General features: G+C 42.0%; 1 protein-coding gene across 3 annotated transcripts in view; it reads left to right on the top strand.

Moving 5' to 3' along the window:
* Window positions 1-23,586, top strand: part of DLL3 (delta like canonical Notch ligand 3) — a 125,329-nt gene that overhangs the window by 17,389 nt on the left and 84,354 nt on the right. Inside the window, exons 2-4 of one of the 3 annotated variants that reach the window (XM_073549011.1) lie at window positions 2,944-3,050; window positions 3,890-4,129; window positions 11,631-11,688. In XM_073549011.1, coding sequence (XP_073405112.1) covers window positions 3,000-3,050; window positions 3,890-4,129; window positions 11,631-11,688 — 349 coding nt within the window. In that variant the 5' untranslated portion in view covers window positions 2,944-2,999. Of the gene's footprint in view, window positions 1-1,962; window positions 3,051-3,889; window positions 4,130-11,630; window positions 11,689-23,586 lie in introns of those variants that run through there. The other 2 variants (XM_073549012.1, XM_073549010.1) reach the window with 2 other exon arrangements.

Raw genomic sequence — 23,586 nt, 5'->3', positions numbered from 1 at the left:
CTGGCACCCTCAGCCTAATACTTGGTTGCACAACCTTTAGCCAAAATAACTGCGACCAACCGCTTCCGGTAACCATCAATGAGTTTCTTACAATGCTCTGCTGGAATTTTAGACCATTCTTCTTTGGCAAACTGCTCCAGGTCCCTGATATTTGAAGGGTGCCTTCTCCAAACTGCCATTTTTAGATCTCTCCACAGGTGTTCTATGGGATTCAGGTCTGGACTCATTGCTGGCCACCTTAGAAGTCTCCAGTGCTTTCTCTCAAACCATTTTCTAGTGCTTTTTGAAGTGTGTTTTAGGTCATTGTCCTGCTGGAAGACCCATGACCTCTGAGGGAGACCCAGCTTACTCACACTGGGCCCTACATTATGCTGCAAAATTTGTTGGTAGTCTTCAGACCTCATAATGCCATGCACACGGTCAAGCAGTCCAGTGCCAGAGGCAGCAAAGCAACCCCAAAACATCAGGGAACCTCCGCCATGTTTGACTGTAGGGACCGTGTTCTTTTCTTTGAATGCCTCTTTTTTTCTCCTGTAAACTCTATGTTGATGCCTTTGCCCAAAAAGCTCTACTTTTGTCTCATCTGACCAGAGAACATTCTTCCAAAACGTTTTAGGCTTTTTCAGGTAAGTTTTGGCAAACTCCAGCCTGGCTTTTTTATGTCTCGGGGTAAGAAGTGGGATCTTCCTAGGTCTCCTACCATACAGTCCCTTTTCATTCAGATGCCGACGGATAGTACGGGTTGACACTGTTGTACCCTCGGACTGCAGGGCAGCTTTAACTTGTTTGGATGTTAGTCGAGGTTCTTTATCCAACATCCGCACAATCTTGCGTTGAAATCTCTTGTCAATTTTTCTTTTCCGTCCACATCTAGGGAGGTTAGCCACAGTGCCATGGGCTTTAAACTTCTTGATGACACTGCGCACGGTAGACACAGGAACATTCAGGTCTTTGGAGATGGACTTGTAGCCTTGAGATTGCTCATGCTTCCTCACAATTTGGTTTCTCAAGTCCTCAGACAGTTCTTTGGTCTTCTTTCTTTTCTCCATGCTCAATGTGGTACACACAAGGACACAGGACAGAGGTTGAGTCAACTTTAATCCATGTCAACTGGCTGCAAGTGTGATTTAGTAATTGCCAACACCTGTTAGGTGCCACAGGTAAGTTACAGGTGCTGTTAATTACACAAATTAGAGAAGCATCACATGATTTTTCGAACAGTGCCAATACTTTTGTCCACCCTCTTTTTTATGTTTGGTGTGGAATTATATCCAATTTGGATTTAGGACAATTCTTTTTGTGTTTTTTCATTTAAGACAAATTAAATGAAGATAATAATACCAAAGAATTTGTGTTTGCAATCATTTTCAGGAAGAAACTGAGTATTATCTGACAGAATTGCAGGGGTGTAAATACTTCTGGCCACAACTGTATGTCCAAGAAGGTAGAATTTTTCTTCAGAATATTGTCCCCATTGTTCAATTTTTGAGCCACATACAATCTCCCAAAAATAATGTGAAATGTTGTCATATTTCTGGGGGACAAATTTACATCAGTCAGGTTTCAGCTAGGGATGAGCGAGAAGTGAAGTATTCGGATTCGCTGTACTCGTTACGAGTACCTCCTAATACTCAGGTACTCGTAATGAGTAGCGAGTCCAATGTAAGTCTATGGGAAATGCGAGTAATGGACTGTGCGGGACTGTGCTGGCCTGTGCCGGGCTGTGCAGGACTGTGCTGGCCTGTGTGAAGACTGTGCCGGGCTGTGCTGGCCTGTGCGAAGACTGTGCCGGGCTGTGCGGGACTGTGCTGGACTTTGCAGGTACTGTGCGGGGACTATGCTGGGCTGTGTGGGACTGTGCTTGGCTGTGCAGGACTTGCCGGGCTGTGTGGGACTCTGCTGGGCTTTGCAGGTACTGTGTGGGACTGTGTTGGGCTGTGCAGGTACTGTGCGGGGACTATGCCGGGCTGTGTGGGACTATGCCGGGCTGTGTGGGACTGTGCTGTCCTGTGCCGGGCTGTGCGGGACTATGCCAGGCTGTGTGGGACTGTGCTGTCCTGTGCCGGGCTGTACGGGACAAGGCTGGGCTGTGTGGGACTGTGCTGGGCTGTGCAGGTACTGTGCGGGGATTATGCCGGGCTGTGCAGGTACTGTGCTAGGCTGTGCAGGTACTGTGCTTGGCTGTGCAAGTACTGTGCGGGATTGTGCTGGGCTGTGCGGGGACTGTGCGGTGACTGATAAAGCTCTCATTTTTTATGTTTATAATTCTGCACAATGGTTTATAAATATTATAAATATGTGTCGCATTAGAGGAATACATTACATCACGGTCCCATTTTTAGTCCATGCTTTGGATCTTCTGACAATACAGATCCCCAGGAGCTGTGGTCCAGGGTGAAGCCATTGCTCCTGTTGTTTAGGATAAGACTTTAATTTGTTTTCTTCATGGTCTTCAGAAAGCTGATCAAAGAAAAGTGTGATGTGTGGAGGAAAGGATAGAAAGGAGGGAGGAGGAGGAGGGGAGGTTAAATTTGTAGGGGGAGTGAGGGAGGGAGCTATGTAACACCAGGAGGCTCTGTATAAAGCCCCAGGATTGACTTAGAAGAACTTTAGTCACAGCCAAAGCAGACAAGCTCTGAGGACAAAAGACCACACAGGATTCAATAGAGAGCATGCCCATCAGCGATGCCTGCCTGATCCGGACACATCACTTCTAAAGGAAAACTCATCCAGATGCCTACAAAGCCTGCCAGGCTGATATACTTTCTATTTCATAAACTTTCCTAGGCTGAGATATACTTTTATCTGCCTGGCGTATATACCCACACCACGTCTACCACCAGCTTGGATAACTCTTGACATTTGCTCAAATACTCTTATCCTTTTTCTCTACACTTTGCTTCGTGGAGACACCTGCCTAATTCTTCAATTCAATCCCTCTAGTAGGACTTCGTTGGCTTCAGCTTCAGCCCTGAGATTTACACGTGAACGTCGATACCATGACAGAAAACACTCCACTGCTTCTGGTGGTGCTACTGTTCCTACCAATGGTGAGTACCAACCATCCCAAAATATACATTCAACAGAGCAACTTTTGTAACATCAGTCGGTCATACCTGGTTACGTCTATGCTACATGATAATTTCATATTTGAATACTTTGGATTTGATTTCTCACATCGTCTATCCCCCTTGCAAAAGACTCGCAATATAGATGGTTTTGGTCCATTTGTTCTCTGATCTAGATTAAATAGCTCTGGTGCAGTATATGGTTTTGCACTGTATAAAGGTAGTGATATTAGCAAGACATGGGTAACAATTTCGATTAGTTGGTCTTCAGTGTTCCTTATCTTAAAGAACCATCATCAGTTCTTGTCACTGACTACCTGGTGGTACAATACATGGGCTTCAATTTTGACTGGTTGGTTTTCAGTGTTCCTTTTCTTGAAGAACTATCATCAGCTATTGTCAATGCAATGACTACCTGGTGGTGCAACACATGGGTAACAATTTTGACTGGTTTGTCTTCGGTGTTCTTTATCTTGAAGAGCCATCATCAGCTCTTGTCTATGACTACCTGGTGGTCCAATATATGAGTAACAATTTTGACTGGATGGTCTTCAGAGTTCCTTATCCTAAAAAAATCATCATCAGTTCTTTTCAAGGGCGACCTGGTGGTCCAATACATGGGTAACAATTTTGACTAGTTGGTCTTCGGTGTTCCTAATTCTAAAGAATCATTATCAGCTCTTGTCAAGGGCGACCTGGTGGTCCAATACATGAGTAACAATTTTGACTGGCTTGTCTTTAATGTTCCTTATCTTGAAGAACCATCATCAGCACTTGTCAATGACTACCTGCTGGTCCAACTACTGTTTCTATATTCCCAGGTGGAGGCAGCCGGAGTGTTTGAACTGAAGGTCCATTCTTTCAGCAGTCCCCGAAGTGTTTGCGTAGCTGGTCGCTCCTGTCACATCTTCTTCCGAGTGTGTCTTAAACATGCCCAGCCCGTGGTCTCTCCGGATCCTCCTTGCACATTTGGAACAGCCCTTGGCGACTTGATGGCTGTGGATCCAGCGGCCATAGCGGTCAGCAGCCCTGTACGAGTCCCCTTTCACTTCAAGTGGCCGGTGAGTAACTACAGCTGTTGAGGTATTGTGATACTTCATGTAACGTCCCCCGTTTCAAGGCCAGGAGGCCAGGAGACATTGACCAGGCCAGGTGGTTTCTCTGCTGTTTTGTTCCTTTCTAGTTGACAGCTGGTTGCAGAAGTGGCAGCTGCTGACAAAATAAAGACTGATCTTTGACCCGCATAAAGTCTTTATAGACACTTGTAAGATAAATGTGATGTATTCTGTAGCCCAAGAAGTGATATTTAAGATGAACCGTAGATGTACAGAAGTATCCCCTCTCAACTGGAAATTACATTTCCATCTTCTAGTAATGGATCCTTGAGTCACTGGTGGTGGACTCTTTGTAGGATCTTCATCTGCTACTTCCATTAGATTCCCATCTCCTCGAGCTTTTGTTTTGTCCTCACATCCACAATAACATTGCTATATTAAAATGACCCTCGACCCTGAGACTGAAAAGGGACTATAAATTTATCTTGTATACCTCCTACAGAAATTTTCAGACTTATTCACACATAATCAATAAAACATCTAAGCCCCCAATATATCATTGTCTTTGCGCCTTTTTTCTGGTAGTTGTTATACTTGCTTTACGTTTTATTCATCATTTATTTTGCATCCTTTTTTAAGTTAGCTTTACCTGGTTTTGTCCTTTTTTTAATATCTTTTATTAATTCTGCATTATGGGCGTAGTTTTGGTTAACCAGATGTTATAGCCTAATTCAATTTTTGCAACTTTAAAAGATGCCAAATTTTTATACACAACTGTACGCCAATACCCTAGTGGTGGTACAAAACCTTTATAATTTTATTTTTTTTCCTAAGACTAACCTGTGCTTGTTTTACAGGATTGTGTCACTTTTAGTCACAAAAATAGACAATAATACGTAAAAAAATAGAGCATCTGTAATTTTGCAAAAAATTCATCAAAATGGCTAAGCCACTTTAAAGAACTTGGCGCAAAACAAAAAATTGCAGTACCACAAAACAAAAACAAAGGTCACTGAAAAAAATGCCAATGATGAATTGAACCCTTAATTTTATTAATGATAGACTAAAATGATGCTTTATTAAAAATGTGTGGTAGTGCTTGACTCCAGAGATTTCTGTAGGCGTTATAATATTGGAAGTTTCTACCAGTGATTTACCATACTTTTCTGACTATAAAATGTACTTTTTAGCAAGGTGACATCTTGTTAAAAATTGTGTGCAGTCAGGAAGGACTGCAGTGTCAGTTCTCTCCAACTGCTTCCTTAAAGGGAATCTATCACTAGTTTTTTGCCAACTAGTCTGAGAGCAGCATAATTTAGAGAGAGACCCTGATTTCACGGATGTGTTACTTACTGGGCTGCTTCCTGTAGTTTTGATAAAGGCACAGTTTTATCAGCAGGAGATTATCACTACAGTGTTAGTAAACCTGCTGATATATAGTTCTCCATAACCCAGCCCTACACCACTGATTGGCAGCTTTCTACCTATGCATGTTGTACACAGAAAGCTGCTAATCAGCATTCAGAGAACTGGTAGATCTGTAACAAAGATAACAGGGACTATATCAAAATTGGAGCAAACAGCCCAGTAAGTGATACATCACTGGAATCAGGACATCATGCTTCTCTCACAAGGGGTATGAAAAAACCTGGTGACCAATCCCCTCTAAATCATTTTGAAGAGCATTCATAGACTGATGTGCTCCGAACCCTGAGAGAACTATGTGGCTCTGTAGTTCTCTCTTTGTTGGGGAGTCAGAAGCTTTTCTCCTCCATGTTCGCTTGCTATTCTCTGTGCACTATATCCTGTTTTGCCAGATTTATGGTGGTCAAGGAAGATATCTTCTACTAAAGTGTACAACTGGCACATAAATGAAAGGCATTACCCGTGTAAAACACCAAGCCCTTAGTTTTTGGTTGAACCTGCCTAATCATAGAATGGTAGAGTTGGAAGGGATCTCCTGGGCCATCTGGTCCAACCCCCTGCTCAAAGGATTCACTAAATCATCCCAGACAGATGTATGTCCAGCCTCTGTTTGAAGACTTCCATTGAAGGAAAACTCACCACCTCTCATGGCAGCCTGTTCCACTCATTGATCGCACTCACTGTCAAAAAGTTTTAATTACAGTAATATACTGTACCCTAGACCAAAGCATGAATCCCAACTTTTATATCACTAGGATAGCTCTAATTAGTGCAAAATATTTTTTTTCATATTTTTTGTTGTCTAAACCTGGGTGAGTGAGTTTTTTTAGTCCAAAAAATATGGTGACTGAGGGAGGACTCTATATTTTTTTTTTAGATGGTCTTAGCTCAAACATATAAATGGTACCTAGTGAATATAGAGGTAGTCATATTTGTCATGTATCTTACCTGGTGCCATGTTTACCTCCCATTGCCCTACTCTGTTACTCCTGCTTCCAAGATGACTGCTGCAGTGGCACGGGGAGTGCAGTGGTAAAGGTCCCCATACACATAAGACAAAGGTGGGCTGACTATCAATTGTTCATCTGTTGGTAGAGCATTTGCTAAAACAAAAATCTCCGACACACCAGCCTTGCTAAATTTTTCATGTCAACAATGCAGCCAGTGCGTATCACAAGTGAAAGAAATCCAACATACCCGATCAGTGTTTGAACAACAGCGATCTCTTATCAGTGGCGCATCAGTGATTTGTTACTATCAAAATTAGTAATTATGGCTTACTTCTATTTTGTGTATGGAGTCTTTATGTCTGAATAGTGCTTTCCATATGCTTGGCAAATAGCCTCTACAGAGAAACAGGGCAGAGAATCTGGAGCCACCTATTGGAGGTAGCAACCCTAAAAGTCAACATTGACTCAGGGCCTTTCCACATGATCAAAGATAGGAAGCCTGACCCGAAGATCCATTTTCAATCATGTGTTTCTGGGTTTTTTCCCTTCATTAGTGCAAAACAAAAGAATTAGCTGGTTGGTCTCTGAAGATGCTATCTGATTATTAAAACTCTCAAAGGGTCACTGCATGCGTTATAAGTCTCTCTACACCAACTTGGTACTTTATTCAAGGAGAAATGTTACCACTTAAGCCCTTGTCATAAGGCCCTCACCCAGCCAAGCAGTTCTCATGATTTGCAATATCGAGGGGCTAAAGCCCAGAAATATGTGTCTGCAAATGGTTGTTTTGGTTTGGCTTCATTTACTAAGTAATGTCCCTAAGGGCCTTGACACATGACCAAAAATAAGAGGCCAAACCAGAAGATCCCATTTACAGACACGTGCTTCTGGATTTTTGCCTCTAATCAGTGCAAAGCAGGACAACTAGTTGGCTGGTCTCTGAAAAGACTATATGCATATTAAAGTCACTGCATGGGCTATAAGTCTCTTTACACAAACATGTAACTCTGCAAAAGAGGACATTTTACCCCTTAAGCCCTATGTCATAAGAATCTCACCCAGCCAACCAACTCTTATCTCTCATGATTTGCACTACTGAGGGGCAAAACTCCAGAAACATGTCTCTGCAAATGGATCTTTTGGTTTGGCTTCCTATACAAAGTCATTTGGCAAGGCCTTTTAAAGGGTTAATATTGGCTTTTATGTTTGCTACCCACAATATGTGGCGCTTGACTTCCTGTTGTCTTTCTCACTGAAGAAGCAATTTCCATATTTACATTTTCAGGGAAACATTGCATGGCCTATAAGTCTCCCTACCTCAACTTTGCGATGTCCATAAGGAGAAATTTTAATCCTTTGATTCTCTGTCCTGCGGATAAGGAAGGCATGGCTTAGATTTACGAGTACAGTCCCCAAGCCACTGTGGTAGCTACTGTATATTAGAAGCATAAGAAAAGAAATGTCGATGTGAGCAGAGGAAACAGGGGACGGAAACAGAGGGCACCAGGCAAGGTGCAGTGGTAAAGGCCACCATATACATAAGACAAAGGTGGGCTGGCGAACGACACATCTCATACACAGCAGCCGTGTTAGATTTTGTCAGTTGATGATACAGCCAGTGCTTATCGTAGGGACAAAAAATGCTGATCAGCGCTTTGAACGATAATGATAGCTTATTGGTCAGACATAAGTTTCTTCGCTGAGGTCAAAATAGGCCATTTTAGCTCATTTTTATATTGTGTGTATGAGGTTCTCAAAGAGTTACCGTTGTTTACATTTTAATAAAATCAATAATACACATGGAAATCAGAAACATTGTAATACTGTATATCTTGTCAGAGAAATCTGCTTCTTTCTCCTTGTGGATGTATCTTTCACTCTCAATTCATGGGTAAAATCTGTATTCACTGAAGTCAGAGTTTCCCATTGCTTAGGTAGGAGATGGTAGTTGGTGCCTTTAAAATTCTATGGAGAGGGAAGAGCTTGAGGCCGACACAGACATTCTACTGCAAGTTCTCCTGAAATAATACAGTTCTCCACAGAACCTTATGAGCACCAACTATCATCTCCTATCTCAGTAATGGGGAAACCCATATTCAGATAGGACAGATTTTACCTGTGAATTGAGGTTTTTGAGAATGAATGTTCAGTCCAGGAGGAGAAAGAAGCAGATTTGTCTAATAACATATTTTACAAAGTTACTTATTTTCACATTTATTATCAATTTCTCAGAAAATAAATTTACAATGACAATTACTTTATAGGGCTAAGGTTAAATGGTGATTTTGGCCACAACAGTCGTTGCATGACCGAAGTTTGGTGCTGCTGCATCGTAGCGCTGTACATGGGAATAAGTCGCATTGCGACATCTGCACTACTGAGACTGACAGGCAAGTGGCAAAAAATCAGACTCAGTTGCATTATTTGTGACTTGCTTGTTATGGTAGTGTAGGCGAGGTGTCGCAGTGAGACCCCATGCACATGTATAATGTAGCCATGTTGCACAACACCGAACAAACTTCCGTTGTGCAATGTCTTGTGACGTTATAGCGATATTGCTAGCGATATCACTGTGTGTGATACTTACCTACAACCCGCTCCCCCACTGGTTATCGCTGATCGCGCGAGAACGTCCTGGACCGTTTCTCGTCGTCAGCTTCCTGCGGCACTTCCTGTGGCGCCGACGAGCGACGCGTGGAGCCGGGCGGGAGGACGCAGGATCGCCTGGTGTGACAGGTAAGTAGCGACCCCCGACCCCTATTTCGTTGGTGAGATCTTTCTGTGTGGCAGCTCACTAGCGACCACTTAGCGATGCACCAGCGATCCTGACCGCGTCATATCGCTGGTCGGGATCGCTGGTGCATCGCTAAGTGTGACAGTACCTAAGTCTGATTCGCGCTTTCCCTGTGCTGTGCAGATATGTATAGACACTTTCAAGTTGCCAGATGGAAGGTAAGTTGAGCATTTAGTTGTCCTCCTGTTATCTTCCTTTAAGGGGTCTTCCCATTTTGAATGGTTACAACATATTCCCAGAATATGCCTGTACAATAGATATGAATCTCACTAATGGAACCCGCATCGGTTTCTCGAGATGATCATAATGGGTACCACTGTCAGAGAAGGAGGGTCTGAATTCTCATTTATTTATATGGGAATTCCGACTTTCCACCCCCTTGCATTAACAGCAGCTCACAATGGGGCCCTGCACTCGGGAGACGCAGGTCCCATTGGTGAGATCCGCATCTACCTAACATTTATGGCGAATTTTGTGGATATGACAGCAATTTAGAAGTTTGGAATAGCCCATTAGAGTATTACCCAGTTTGTGTTTTGGAGACCAGACAAATGTTTCGCCGTCTAGAATCATAGAATCATAGAGTTGGAAGGGACCTCCTGGGCCATCTGGTCCAACCCCCTGCTCAAAGCAGGATTCACTAAATCATCCCAGTCAGATGTCTGTCCAGCCTCTGTTTGAAGACTTCCATTGAAGGAGAACTCACCACTTCTCGTGGCAGCCTGTTCCACTCATTGATCACTCTAACTGTCAAAAAGTTTTTTCTAATATCTAATCTGTGTCTATGAGGCATCTGTGTGGCATTCTAGTAAAGTTTCACAATAGACTATTTATACTAATCGGCCAACCCTACACATTTACTTTCAGCTCCTAAAATACTAACCTTCCTATAGTTCTCATTACAGGATGCTCTTCAGCTCTGTGATTTACCACATGGCTACTGGCACATATGGTGGATCCAGAGCTTTGTCAAGGAATATTAGAGATGCTTCAAAGTTTTAGGATTAGACACCCCATATTATGTTTCACATTTAGTAATTTTCTTTTTTATATATTTTCATACCGAAGTTACGTCTTTTATGCTCGTTAGTCTTATGTCCGTCAGCCCTATACAATAATACACTGTGGTGCTTGGAGGTCTAGGTAGTACAAGCATCACACAGTGTATGCCTTAGAGTAGACAATGGTCAGAGCACTGATGGCTCAATCCGCAGTCAAAGTTCACTCTTTACCATTAGTCAGTCCATTAACATTTTGCACCTGTTCTTGGACACCTTGGAGTAAACCTCAAATTACGATTTAAGATGCTCGATACCCGCTCAATGCTGTGGTCTTCATCAGGTTCGCTCTTGAATTTCATTCGGCACATGGTGACATTTTCTTACATATCCTATTCCTATCTTGTGTAACGTTCTAGAGCGTCCACTGACCATTTTTATAATATTTTCCCAAAAGTTCATAAATGTAGAGAAACTATAATTCATGACTAATCCCTTCCTCTAAGGGTCCCAATCTCCGACTTTTCATCTTGGTCCTCTATCACAACACTGTCCCCTTTTTACCTTCATCTGGCGTCTTTTTAAAGATAGTCTGTCATCCTCAAAACAGACCTGTAGAGGACTTAGACCTCATAAAACTCACACATGCACTACAGATGTTACTTCTTTAGATGGACAGAAAAATGGTTTTATTTCATGTCAGTGAAAGCTCCTTAGTGCACCCTGGAATTGAATTAGGAGGCGGAACGGTTCACTGAGCCCTCGGCCACACCAAGGGTGCACAGAGGTCTCCTCATTTGCATATGAAATAAAACCGTTTTTCTGTTCAACTAAATATGTAAAATTTGTACTGCAGGTGTGAGATTTATAGGGGACTAAGTCCCCTACAGGACTCTATATGTAGTTGAAATTGAGTTTTATGGGGTGACAGATTCTCTTTGAAGGGAATCTGTCACCAGGATTTTATATCCCCAATCTGAGAACAGAATAATGCATGAACAGAGACCCTGATTCCAGCAATGATCACCTACTGCTTGTTGCAAATTTGATTTGATAAAATCACTGTTTTCTATGCTGCAGATCTAGCAGTTCTCTGAATGCTGAGCCCTGAATAAACCCCACCCCCATCACTGATTGGCTTTCTGTGTACACTAAAAGCTGCCAATCAGTGTTGGGGACGGGGATATGCACAGCTCATGAATATGGAGGACTGCATAGTTTTTGGTTCTGCGGATGACCTCACCAGAAAATTCTCCATATTAAATTTTATAGGTCCCAAACACAACATCTAACTATTACATGCATGTGTTGTACTGACTTGGACACTTGTTTTGTTGCAGGGTGTTTTTTCACTCATCATTGAATCCTGGAGCACACACACAGCAGAGAAGTCTACAGGTAAGTGTACTTTGTAGAGTCACCCATATATCACAATGTCTAGAACTACCGGTATTTGCATACCTCCCTCATTTTAAAGGATTCAACCCCCCCACTACCATCTTATAGGGGAAATATTTGTACATTTTTTATATGATTTTGCACTGCCAATCTGTAGAGTGGCACTATTAATATAAACCCAATTTTGTACTTGTCAACTCTACTACATGTCCTAAGGGAACCCGTCAGTTGCCCGTAGGCTCCATTAAGATTAAATTGGTCTATTGCTATGTTACCTCAAAGCCGTAGGCATGTGCCCTACTCAGATGTGTCAGGATCCTGTCAGCATCAGCACCTGCCACAGCTGAGCAGGGTGACTTACCCACACTGTGGGAGAGCACAGGGCCCAATAAGGTAGTGAAGGTTTAAGCAGACAGGACCTGAAGCACGGAAAATAGTTAGGAGTACCAGGACCTACGATCATGTGACTGCAGGGGGCGGGGATTAGCGTCCTACTACTGCAGATTATCTAATGTACCTACTGCAGGAATACTGTAGTAGAGGAGAGGAAAGTGCAGGTCAGACAAGCAGAGGTCATACACGAGAGGGCGGTGCGGTACAAAAGGGATGAGCAGAGAATAGTCAAGTCACAAGCAGAGAGTCATACACGAGAGGGCGGTGCGGTACAAGAGGGACAGGCAGAACTCGTAACAGGGACAGAACCGGATCAAAACCAAACAAGCAGCAAGTTATCAGGCACAAGGCACATGTACACGAGGTCAACTAACTCAGCCGAGGGCAGGAGTATAACTGAACCCAGGTCCAGTGAGCATTAAATAGCCACCCTCTGCCAGAGAGAGGCAGAACAATTAACTCCCTGTCTGACCAGGACGGGCCAAAGCGAAACCCCGTGCTGGATCATGACAGATGAAGCTGGGGAGGGTAAACCTTGTTTCACTCCGCGAGTTCAGGACAGGATGCTCGGAGTGGACATAGCACTGGAATGAAGTGTACAGCAAGGAAAGATGTCAATCACACCCAGAGGGGCATAATTATAGGAACTAAGACCAGGGAAGAAACGCCCCACTGGACTAGTCCACTAGTCCTGGCTAATTAGCATGAGATGAGCTGCACTTTTGAAGTTGTTTTTACAATGAAGAAATGCTTGTTTAGGACTTGGTTGTAGGCCGATTAAACTCTATGGTGGCAGTTTGGGAGCCTTGATGGATCTGACAAGTTCCCTTAAAGGCTTGATACATATAAAAGAAAGTTTGACTGAATCAATCAATTTTTTTCAGGATTGGCTAACCATCTAATGTAGCTTCCTGATTTACCCCAACAGATGATATTGAAAGGAACAAGGAAAGGTCATATTGAATTTCATTCCCCGATTTTTATGCTCTTCCAAATAAGCCACTGCCTAAGGATTATGGCAGCGGCTTACTCCCCTCTTTCCATTCAGAGCACATAGATGCCTAGCTGAACTGACCGTGTATTTATATAGGGTTCAGAAAGCATAGCTGTCTACCAAATACGTGCTCAGAGGAGATGATCAGACCATTTACTTCTCCATTAAATACTTTGAAGAACCTAGAATATAAGACATATAGTATTTTCAGTTATTTCACACTTTTTTGTTAATTATATAATTCCACATGTCTTAATTCATACTTTTGATGCCTTCAGAGTGAATCTACAATTTTCATAGTCATGAAAATAAATAAAACTCTATTTTCTTTTTCTTTAAACAAGAGAAAAGAGGGCGATTGATTTAAAAAAGATTTAAACTTTATTAAATAATTATTAAAAAAAGAGGGTAACAATATCATTTAAAAAAGATTCTGGGTGTATCAAAAGAGGACAAACAGACAAAATGCACAATAATCTAATTGTCACACAGGGGTAGCTCGCAAAATAGTTGAATGTACACACAGATTCAAATGTCAATAGTATCGGTCTGCACATCAATGTAATGCTAAGTGTTTAATTATGTTAGAAAATAGACCATTAATATCCATGGGCAGACCGCAATAGTATCATTAAGAATTGGGTGTTCAGAAAGTCAAGAGTATAAACATCTTACCCTATGGGAGAGGATAGTAAAATGCAGTGCACAAACCGGGTGTAAAATAGGGGGCAGGTCAGTGAGGGATCAGTGACCTGTCAGAAGCCATACTGATGAATAGCTAATCAGGCACCACATGAAGACCCCCACAGGCCACCCCAGAGCACAAGCAGATCATTAACTCAAAACTGAGAATAAAGATTACACAACAACCACAAGACTCATTTCATCAGTGAAGGTATCATTTCAATCAGTATAACAGCGCTGACCTGACACTGCCTGTAGGTTACTCAGCACAATCCTGCTGACAGGTTCCCTTTAAAAAGAAGTAATATGATTGTTGAGATTTACTACTTATATAAAGTAAGTTCTCAATTTCTACTCTCTTCTCCGTCCTATAACTACGTACACTGCTTTCAGTCTTGGATCCATTATGTTTTACCTATATTATATAAACTCTGAGATCCATACAATCAGGTTAAAAATAATTGTCTGATATTGGACAGCCTCAAATTACTTGGAAATGTATCCAGTCACTCATAGTTAAGGGTTGTATACTCCTATAAAGTATTTGAAGACTAAACTTCAAAAGAGCATAAAGTGTCTGCAATAGGGTCCATTAAGAAGCCTATCCCTACCTCAAGCTGGCCCCTTCCCACTTTCCCATTGCAACATAAACTTGCTCTGGACTCTCTAAAGAATAATTGAACTGAGCTATTATCTTTTCCCCATCTTTGTCATGTTTCTGTATATTCTGTGAACCCAGTTTTGTTGTGTATGGGGATCCACATGAGAAAGCTTTTGGCCAGCATTCTAATACAGTGCCTTGCGAAAGCATTCAGCTTCCTTGAACTTTTCAACCTTTTCCCACATATCATGCTTCAAACATAAAGATACGAAATGTAAATTTTTGGTGAAGAATCAACAACAAATGGAACACAATTGTGAAGGTGAACGAAATTTATTGGTTATTTTACATTTTTGTGGAAATTCAAAAACTGAAAAGTGGGGCGTGCAATATTATTCGGCCCCTTTACTTTCAGTGCAGCAAACTCACTCCAGAAGTTCATTGTTGATCTCTGAATGATCCAATCTTGTCCTAAATGACTAATTATGATAAATATAATCCACCTGTGTGTAATCAAGTCTCCGTATAAATGCACCTGTTCTGTGATAGTCTCAGGGTTCTGTTTGAAGCACAGATAGCATCATGAAGACAAAGGAACACAACAGGCAGGTCCATGATACTGTTGTGGAGAAGTTTAAAGCCAATTTTGGATACAAAATGATTTCCAAAACTTTAAACATCCCAAGGAGCACTGTGCAAGCGATCATATTGAAATGGAAGGAGTATCATACCACTGCAAATCTACCAAGACCCGGCCGTCCCTCTAAACTTTCATCTCAAACAAGGAGAAGACTGATCATGGGTGTCTTGGCTGCATATCTGATCACGCTGGATGAACTGCAGAGATCTACAGCTGAGGTGGGACAGTCTGTCCATAGGACAACAATCAGTCGTACACTGCACAAATATGGCCTTTATGGAAAAGTGGCAAGAAGAAAGCCATTTCTCAAAGATAGCCATAAAAAGTGTTGTTTAACTTTGTAACAAGCCACCTGGGAGACACACCAAACATGTGGAAGAATGTACTCTGGTCAGATGAAACCAAAATTGTACTCTTTGGCAACAATGCCAAACGATATGTTTGGCGTAAAGGCAACACAGTTCATCACCCTGAACACACCATCCCCACTGTCAAACGTGGTGGGAGCATCATGGTTTGGGCCTGTTTTTCTTCAGCAGGGACAGGGAAGATGGATAAATTGATGGGAAGATGGATGGAGCCAAATATAGGACCATTCTTGAAGAAAACCTGTTGGAGTCTGCAAAATACCTGAGACTGGGACGGAGATTTGTCTTTCAACAAGACAATGATCACAAACATAAATCAAAATCTACAATGGAATGGTTCACAAATAAACGTATCCAGGTGTAGGAATGGCCAAGTCAAAGTCCAGACCTGAATCCAATTGAGAATTTGTGGAAAGAGCTGAAAACTGCTGTTCACAAACGATCTCCATCAAACCTCACTGAGCTCGAGCTGTTTGCCAAGGAAGAATGGGCAAGAATTTCAGTCTCTCGATGTACAAAACAGATAGACATACACCAAGCGATTTGCAGCTGTAATCGCAGCAAAAGGTGGCGCAGCAAAGTATTAAGTTAAAGGGGCTGAATAATATTGCACGCCCCACTTTTCAGTGTTTTTGAATTTCCACAAAAATGTAATTTCGTTCAACTTCACAATTGTGTTACACTTGTTGATTCTTCACCAAAAATTTACATTTGGTATCTTTATGTTTGAAGCATGGCATGTGGGAAAAGATTGAAAAGTTCAAGGGAGCTGAATACTTTCGCAAGGCACTGTATATTTTGGCCTTCAAAGCCCCCATACACTTTAGACTAACATTGTCCGAACCCCAGTATAATCAGGATCAGCCAACTGTTTAAAGTGTATGGAGGCCTCCTGACTCCCCCAACAGTTGATGTAAGAAAAAAAAGATCTAGTATATCAGATTTCTGACAGCTGATACTTTTGTTCTTCGGGAAATAAGCCACTGCCAGTGTAGTCTGGCAGCGGCTCTCTCATAAAGAACACAAAGACGAGTGTTCCTGCATATTAGGGTCTCGGGATTGATCGCCAAACGACCATTTGGCCAACAGCTATCTACTTTCTATGGGGGGTGTTAAACAGTCCTTTCAACACTCAGCTACAACCACAGCAGACTCTACAAACTGAAATCAATTACTCGTAATCCTTTTCATGTAATCAATATCTGATATTTATATAACAATTTCCCCAACGCCCATCATACAAGTTCCAGCAGTAATTTGGTATATGAGGTGTCTGGCTCTGGCTTTTTCCCACAGTGAATGGCCATGTAGATTAGATAAAAGTTGGCCAAACCTGATTCTGGGGGGGATTGACTAACCATATAATATATATGATAGACTTTTAAACTCTTCCAATGATGTCGGTGGAGAGAAAGAATCGTTCTATTAAATTTCATAAGTTCATCAGGGAAATAAGCCTCTGACAGTGGTGTCTGACAGCAGATTTCTCATGGAAAACAGAGGAACACTCAACCAAGTCAATTGTTACCGTGTATTGGGGACGGGGCGATAGATGTTGGCTGAATGATCATTCTGACAGGTATATAATATGTGTGGGGGGGACTTAAGGGTTTTACACTACTTTGAAGACTGGCACCTTCACTGTCCCCCATTGTTAGAAAGTTAGCTTACATTCTTTTGGCCAAGGTATAGCAGACAGCTGTGGGCTTCTATTATAAGGCTGTGAAGGTCCATGGTTATTGGGCCCTTCCCAGCCTAGAAATACAAGCCTGCAGCAGCCCCAGAATTGGCACATCACATCAATTGCGTCAATTATGGCACTTTGCCTGGCTCTTCCTGATTGCCATGGTGCACTAGCAATCGGGGTAATATTTTTGGGGATTGATGTCAGCTGGCATCAAGTCTAGGGGTTAGCAAAGGAGAGGCGTCTAACAGACATGCCCATTACTAACAAGGTAAGTTAAAAGAAAAAAAACAAAAAAATTTTAAACAAAAACTTCCTGGTTCACCAATTTATTAATTAAAAAAAGCTATGCTGGTCCAAAGTGGTCCAAGGACTTCGACGTAGTCCAAAAATGGCAACCTGAAAGACATAAAAAGAGAGAATTAAGTCATTAAATAAACAAAGACAAGAGACAGTCCCTCAATCACCAATTTATTAACCCCCTCAGCTCCGACGTATTTCCACAAACTATGAAGCTTTGTTCTCAGAATGAGGTTCCATAGGTTGTACAACAAATACAGTGGATCTTATGAGAATGTCATGGATTACGTCGGAGCTGCGGGGTTAATAAATTGGTGATTGAGGGATTGTCTCTTGTCTTTATTTATTGAATTCTCTCTTTTTATGTCTTTCAGGTTGCGATTTGTGGACTACGTCGGAATCCTTGGACTACTTTGGACCAGCATGGCTTTTTTTTTTTTAATTAATAAATTGTTGAGCTAGGGAGTCGGGGAATATTTTTTTTTTTACAATAAAATATTTGTGTGTGTGTTTTTTTTCTTTTATCTTACCAGGTTTGGAGTGTCTGATAAATGCCTCTCCATTACTAATCCCTGGGCTTGATGCCAGCTGACATTTCACAGCTGACATCAACACCAAAAAATATTACCCCGATTGCCACCGCACCAGGACAATCGAGAGGAGCCAGACAAAGTGCCAAAATTGATGCATCTAATATGATGCACCAATTATGGGGAGGCTGCGAGCTGGTATTTTTATGATGGGAAGTGGCCAATAACCAGGTACCTTCCCAGCTTGATAAGATCAGCCCCCAGCTGTCTGCTTTACCTTGGCTGGTTATCAATAGGGGGGACCACAAGTCTTTTTTGTTTTTTCAATTATTTATTTATTAGCTAAATACAAGTACAGTAAACTACACATGCACGACACTAATTATATAACTCATGGATATCTTTCTATCTATACCATATCTATCAATCATCGATCTATTCTCTATCTTTACACATCTAAGGCCTCTTTCACACTTCAGTTGTTTGACATCAGTCAAAATCCGCCGTTTTTAGAAAAAAGCGGATCTGCCATTTTTTTGGCGGATCCGTTTATTTGCCCATAGACTTGCATTAGCGGCGGATTTTGAATGATGGTCGTCCGTTGCATCCGTTTTTTGACGGATCTGTTCAAATTTTAGCATCCGCCGTCTGGAGTAGACGGACAAAGGAATGTTTTTTTCAGTGGCGGACCCGCTATTTTTAAATTCGCATGCCCGGAAGATCTTTCCTCCCATGCATTTTAACCCTAAATGCCTAGCGTCGAAAAATAATCTCTCTTTCTCCAGAGTTCTGTTAATTTAAATTTCATACACTGGCGGATTCATCCACAAAACGGATCCAGTGCATCCGTTTGCTACATAGCGGAAACGGATCCGTTTTTTCACACTTTGGCGGATTTCAGCTGACGTCAAACAAGTGAAGTGTGAAACAGGAGTAACACGTAAACTTCTGTCACTTCTATTCTGCATTCTATTCCAGTACGTGGTAAACGGATGGTGCAGATGGACGGCACATGAATAACGCATACGGACATGGATAGCACCGGCACTGGTGTTTTCAGTACCGGAATATCAGGCCGTGTAACGGGGGCTTAAAAGAGTATGCCCTTCTCAGGATCCTCATCTCTTCCTTAGATTAAATTGAGGAACAGAAAAGCTGAATTTACACTAAATGATTATTGCAATACACAAAACATTCGTTCATCGGATGAAATGATCTTTTGAGAAAAATCTGCTGAGAACAATGGCAGTCTATGTGCACTTAGCGATCTACGGCATGGTATGCAGTCTCCTGTGTAACCAGGCTTTTAAACTAATAGGTAAACAGACCAACTTTTTAGTTCCGCCAGTCGGTCTGTGTAAACGGACACTTAGAAAAAGTGCCTCTCATTTTGGAGGACCCATCCTATCCTGCACTGCAGACTACTCATTGATGTGATATGTGTAATGCTACATTTTACCCGTGGTGGTCCTGCAGCTTTTATACACAGATTACAGCTGATCTTTGAGGGTATCAACAAGGGGACGCTTTGTAAACTGTTTATTGTCAATGAAAAGGAACAAAAAGCAGGATCCTGTTTGTAATCGCAGAAAATCTCCACTCTCCGGTGATAACTTTTGTTTCAGAGTACCATCTTCATGACCTTCCTATTCCATAACGATTTAGTCCCCTCAAGTGATAATATTATTTTAGTACTATTACCCAGTGTACTAATCCCTACAATACTACTGCTACAATATGGCGTGTGTATTGTGACTACCATTCATGGGACTGCACCAGACTTAAGAAGGAATACTTTTTTTAATCTGTCAGTAGGTTTTTTGCCATGTAATCTGAGAACAGCTTAATGCAGGGGCTGAGACTGATTCCAGTGATATGTCACTTACTTGACTGTTTTGCAGTTTCAATAAAATCAGTGTTTTATCAGCAGGACATTATCACTACAGGGCTAGGTGTCTCGGGCCTCTTGGTCCAACCACCCCAACCCCCCAGCACTGATTAGCAGCTCTCTCTCACTATACAGTATACACAGAAAGCAGCCCATTATTGGTGTGGGCAAGGTTATAAAGGGCTCAACATCTGAGCTCTGCTAGATCTGTAGCAGGGAAAATTGAGATTGTATCACAACTACTGTACCCAGTAAAGTAAGTGACACATCACTGGGATCAGGGTATCTGTCCCTACATCATTCTGCTCTCAGATTACATTATTATTATTTATTATACCTCCATTTATTCCAAGACGCTTTACATGTGAGGAGGGGTATACATAACAAAAAAACAAGTACAATAATCTTGAAAAAAACGAGTCACTGACTGGTACAGGAGGAGAGAGGATCCTGCCCATGAGGGCTCACAATCTACAAAGGATGGGTGAAGATACAGTAGGCGGGGGTAGAGCTGGTTGCGCAGTGGTTTGGTGGATTGGTGGTTACTGCAGGTTGTAGGCTTGTCGGAAGAGGTGGTTCTTCAGGTTCCTTTTGAAGGTTCCCATGGGAGGCGAGAGTCTGATATGTTGGGGTAGAGTTCCAGAGCAGGGGGATGCGTGGGAGAAATCTAGTATTTGATTGTGGGAAGAGGAGATAAGAAGTAGAGCAGGAGATCTTGTGAGGATTGGAGGTTGCGTGCAGGTAAATACCGGGAGATGAGGTCACAGATGTATGGAGGAGATAGGTTGTGGATAGCTTTGTATGCCATGGTTAGGGATTTGAACTGGAGTTTCTGGGTAATGTGGAGCCAGTGCAGGGATTGACAGAGGGGAGAGGCCGAGGAATAGCGGGGGGAACAGGTGGATTAGTTGGACAGCAGAATTTAGGATAGATTGAGAGTAGATTGGAGGGGTGTAAGAGTGTTAGAAGGGAGGCCACAAAGTAAGAGGTTGCAGTGGTCAAGGCGGGAGATGATGAGGTCATGGACCTCATGGTTTTTGTAGATCCTTGATTAAGGAATGTCTGGAAAATATTTTTGAGTTGGAGTTGGCCGTAAGCGATCAGGGCTTGGATGTATGGTTTGATTACATAGCTAAAACTTGCTGACAGAGTCCCTTTAAGGTGGCCCAAAAATATACTGCCTGTTACATGTTAATATTTCCAGCAGTGAGCTCTCTTTTGTAGAGATCTCATGCTGAGGAAGGGTTGGTGGCTATTAGGAAACATGCTCTTATATATCCTACTAGTCGCGCAAGTACAATGTTGCACCAAGAGAATACACATTACAGGGGTTGTCTCATCTTCTGTAGTAGCGCATTGATCCTTAGGCTTCCTGCTTGTATGACAGTTGGGCCAGTGGCGTGACCACAAACTATGCACTCTCCAGCTTAGGTTCTGCAGCATCAGAGAGACACAGGGGTTCGGAAACTGTCTGGGAACTGGAGGTAACAGTGCACTCCAATGATCCGGCGAGCTTCAGAGCAGAGCTTACAAGCCCTATTGACAACGAGCAGTATACAATAAGAATAAAAATCCCTCCATTCTTGAGAAGTAAAATTTGCAGTTTGCAATTTTATCCATTAAAAACATGAGAATAAAGCCAGCCATACACATTAGATGGCTGTTGGCCGAACGATGCTTCAGCCAATTGTTTGGCCATCAGTGATCTCGGTGGTCTCTCCCATACTTAGGAGCACTCACATGGAAGAGCACTCCTGTGTTCTCTATGAGAAAGTCGCCAACAAGCAACACTCTCTGATGCCGGCTTATCTCTGGAAGACTGAAGCGATCGACAGTCGAAAATTGGACATGCCCGATCGAGCCCCAATACACATTAGACTGTAGGCCAAACTGGTCGATATTGGCATGGTTAGGCCGACATTAGTCTTATGTGTACAGGGGGTTTTAAATGACTTAACCTATCATCTTGTGCTGCTCCAATGAGTGTACAATTGTAGTAGTTGGGTGGTAGCATCAGATCGAAGAATACAATCAGTTGACTTTAGGAAGGGGTAAAGTTGAGATGAAGGAAGGGCTAGTTCAGGGCTAGCTTCATCAGAAGATGCAGGAAGGGGTGAAGTCTATGGAAAAGTTGAAAAAGCTCCAAGCAGAAACAAGATAAAGGATTAACAGTGAAGGCTTTTGCTGATGTCCATAAACCTGAAGACAAGCATAGTAGACAAAAGACTGAATGAATTGGAGGTCAAAGGAAACTACTGAACACTGCAAGAACAAATAAAGGGGAGGGAAAGAACAAACTGGATTACATTAGAGAGTCCTTTGAGTAAATAAAACAAGATGGTATATAGAGAACAATGAGAGGTTTTTGCTGCAAAGTTGCAGAATTATCTGGAATGAGGATTCCTAGAAATTGGGCAGATCACCCAACAAATGAGCAAAACACCTGTTTGTTGGGTGAAAGGATCTTTTGCTTTGCCTAAAATTTCATCGCATTCAGCAGTACATCACCCTGTGTAAACTGGACCTGTGCGGCCGAGAATAATAGCAGCCTATGTGCACTGGACATCTGAAGTGGGTTTGGCCAGTGTAAAAGTAATAAATAATACATAATATGTTGGTTCCTATAAGTGAGCACAATACCGGGCAGATGCCGGCTGTGTTCCATAGCAGGCATCTGCCTGCAATTGCAGTAACTGGAGCTTGCTCTCATTGCTATAGTTTAACCATTTAAATGCCCCTGTTAATCTTTGGCAGTGGCACTTAAATGACATCATTGCAGATGCACGCTAGAGCTTTCTCTCATCGGCCCACAGCGATGAGCCTATGGGGAACTCATGGGTGACCATGGCAGCCAGTGGCCTGCTGAAGCCTCCTGGTAACTGCCATCAAGCCCAGCTGCAGACTAAGCTTCATAGGACAAAAGTGACTTTTATATGTTCTGTAATATTATGCTATTGCAGTATATTATAGTGATCAGATAATCGCAGGTCCCCAAAGGGGACAAAAAATAAAAATAAAATCAGAAAGTTTTTAACATTATAAAAAAATAAACCAAAAATTTAACTTCTCCTTTTCCCCCTATTAAAATATTCAAATAAAAATATTTAGTATCATAGCATCAGCAAAAGACTCATGTATCAAAATATAAAGTTAATTGACCCGATCAGTAAACACCTTAAAAAAAAAATTAAAATGCCAGAATTGTGGTTTTCCAGTCCCTGCGCCTACGCCAATAAGATCCAGCCAGTAAGAAGTGATCAAAACTTCAAATCGTGTTCCAAGGTAATTTTTACAGCATAATGAATGCTGAAAAAACAAAACCCCAAAAAACAAATGTGTAATTGTTTTTTCTTTCCAAATTTGAACGCATTTGAAAACATTTTTCCCATTTACCTCTACATTGAATCTTAAGAAAGGGAATGAACTACACCTTAACGACCCATAGTAGATAAATGAGATTGTGCATCTGTGGGAGCGAGGAGCTGGCATCCGACACAGCCAGGTTCCTCATAGATAAGTCAGTGATGGCTAATTACCGTCTTTACCTTCCTGAAAGCTGTATACACCACTCTAAACAAGTAATGTGTACACAGCATAAGGTTTCCTCCTCTGTACAGAGTAGTCAGCTCTGCTATGTGGTCGGGAGGTTGAATTTTTTCTTTAACTGGGGCTAGTTTACCATCCCTAGTCACAGGGGAAATCAGGTAAAAAAAAAGAAAGTATTTAAATGCCCCCGAGATGTTATTTTTTGACCTTATGGGGTGCACTATGTGAAATAAATGAAAAAAATAACTTTAATAGATAAACAAAAAAAAA

The sequence above is a fragment of the Dendrobates tinctorius genome, unplaced genomic scaffold, assembly GCF_039654945.1.
Source record: "Dendrobates tinctorius isolate UK_male_01 unplaced genomic scaffold, ASM3965494v1 ptg000158l, whole genome shotgun sequence".
Classification (NCBI taxonomy): Eukaryota; Metazoa; Chordata; class Amphibia; order Anura; family Dendrobatidae; genus Dendrobates; species Dendrobates tinctorius.
Note: the sequence above shows the minus strand (reverse complement) of the source record. Positions and strands in the feature narration are given on the sequence as shown.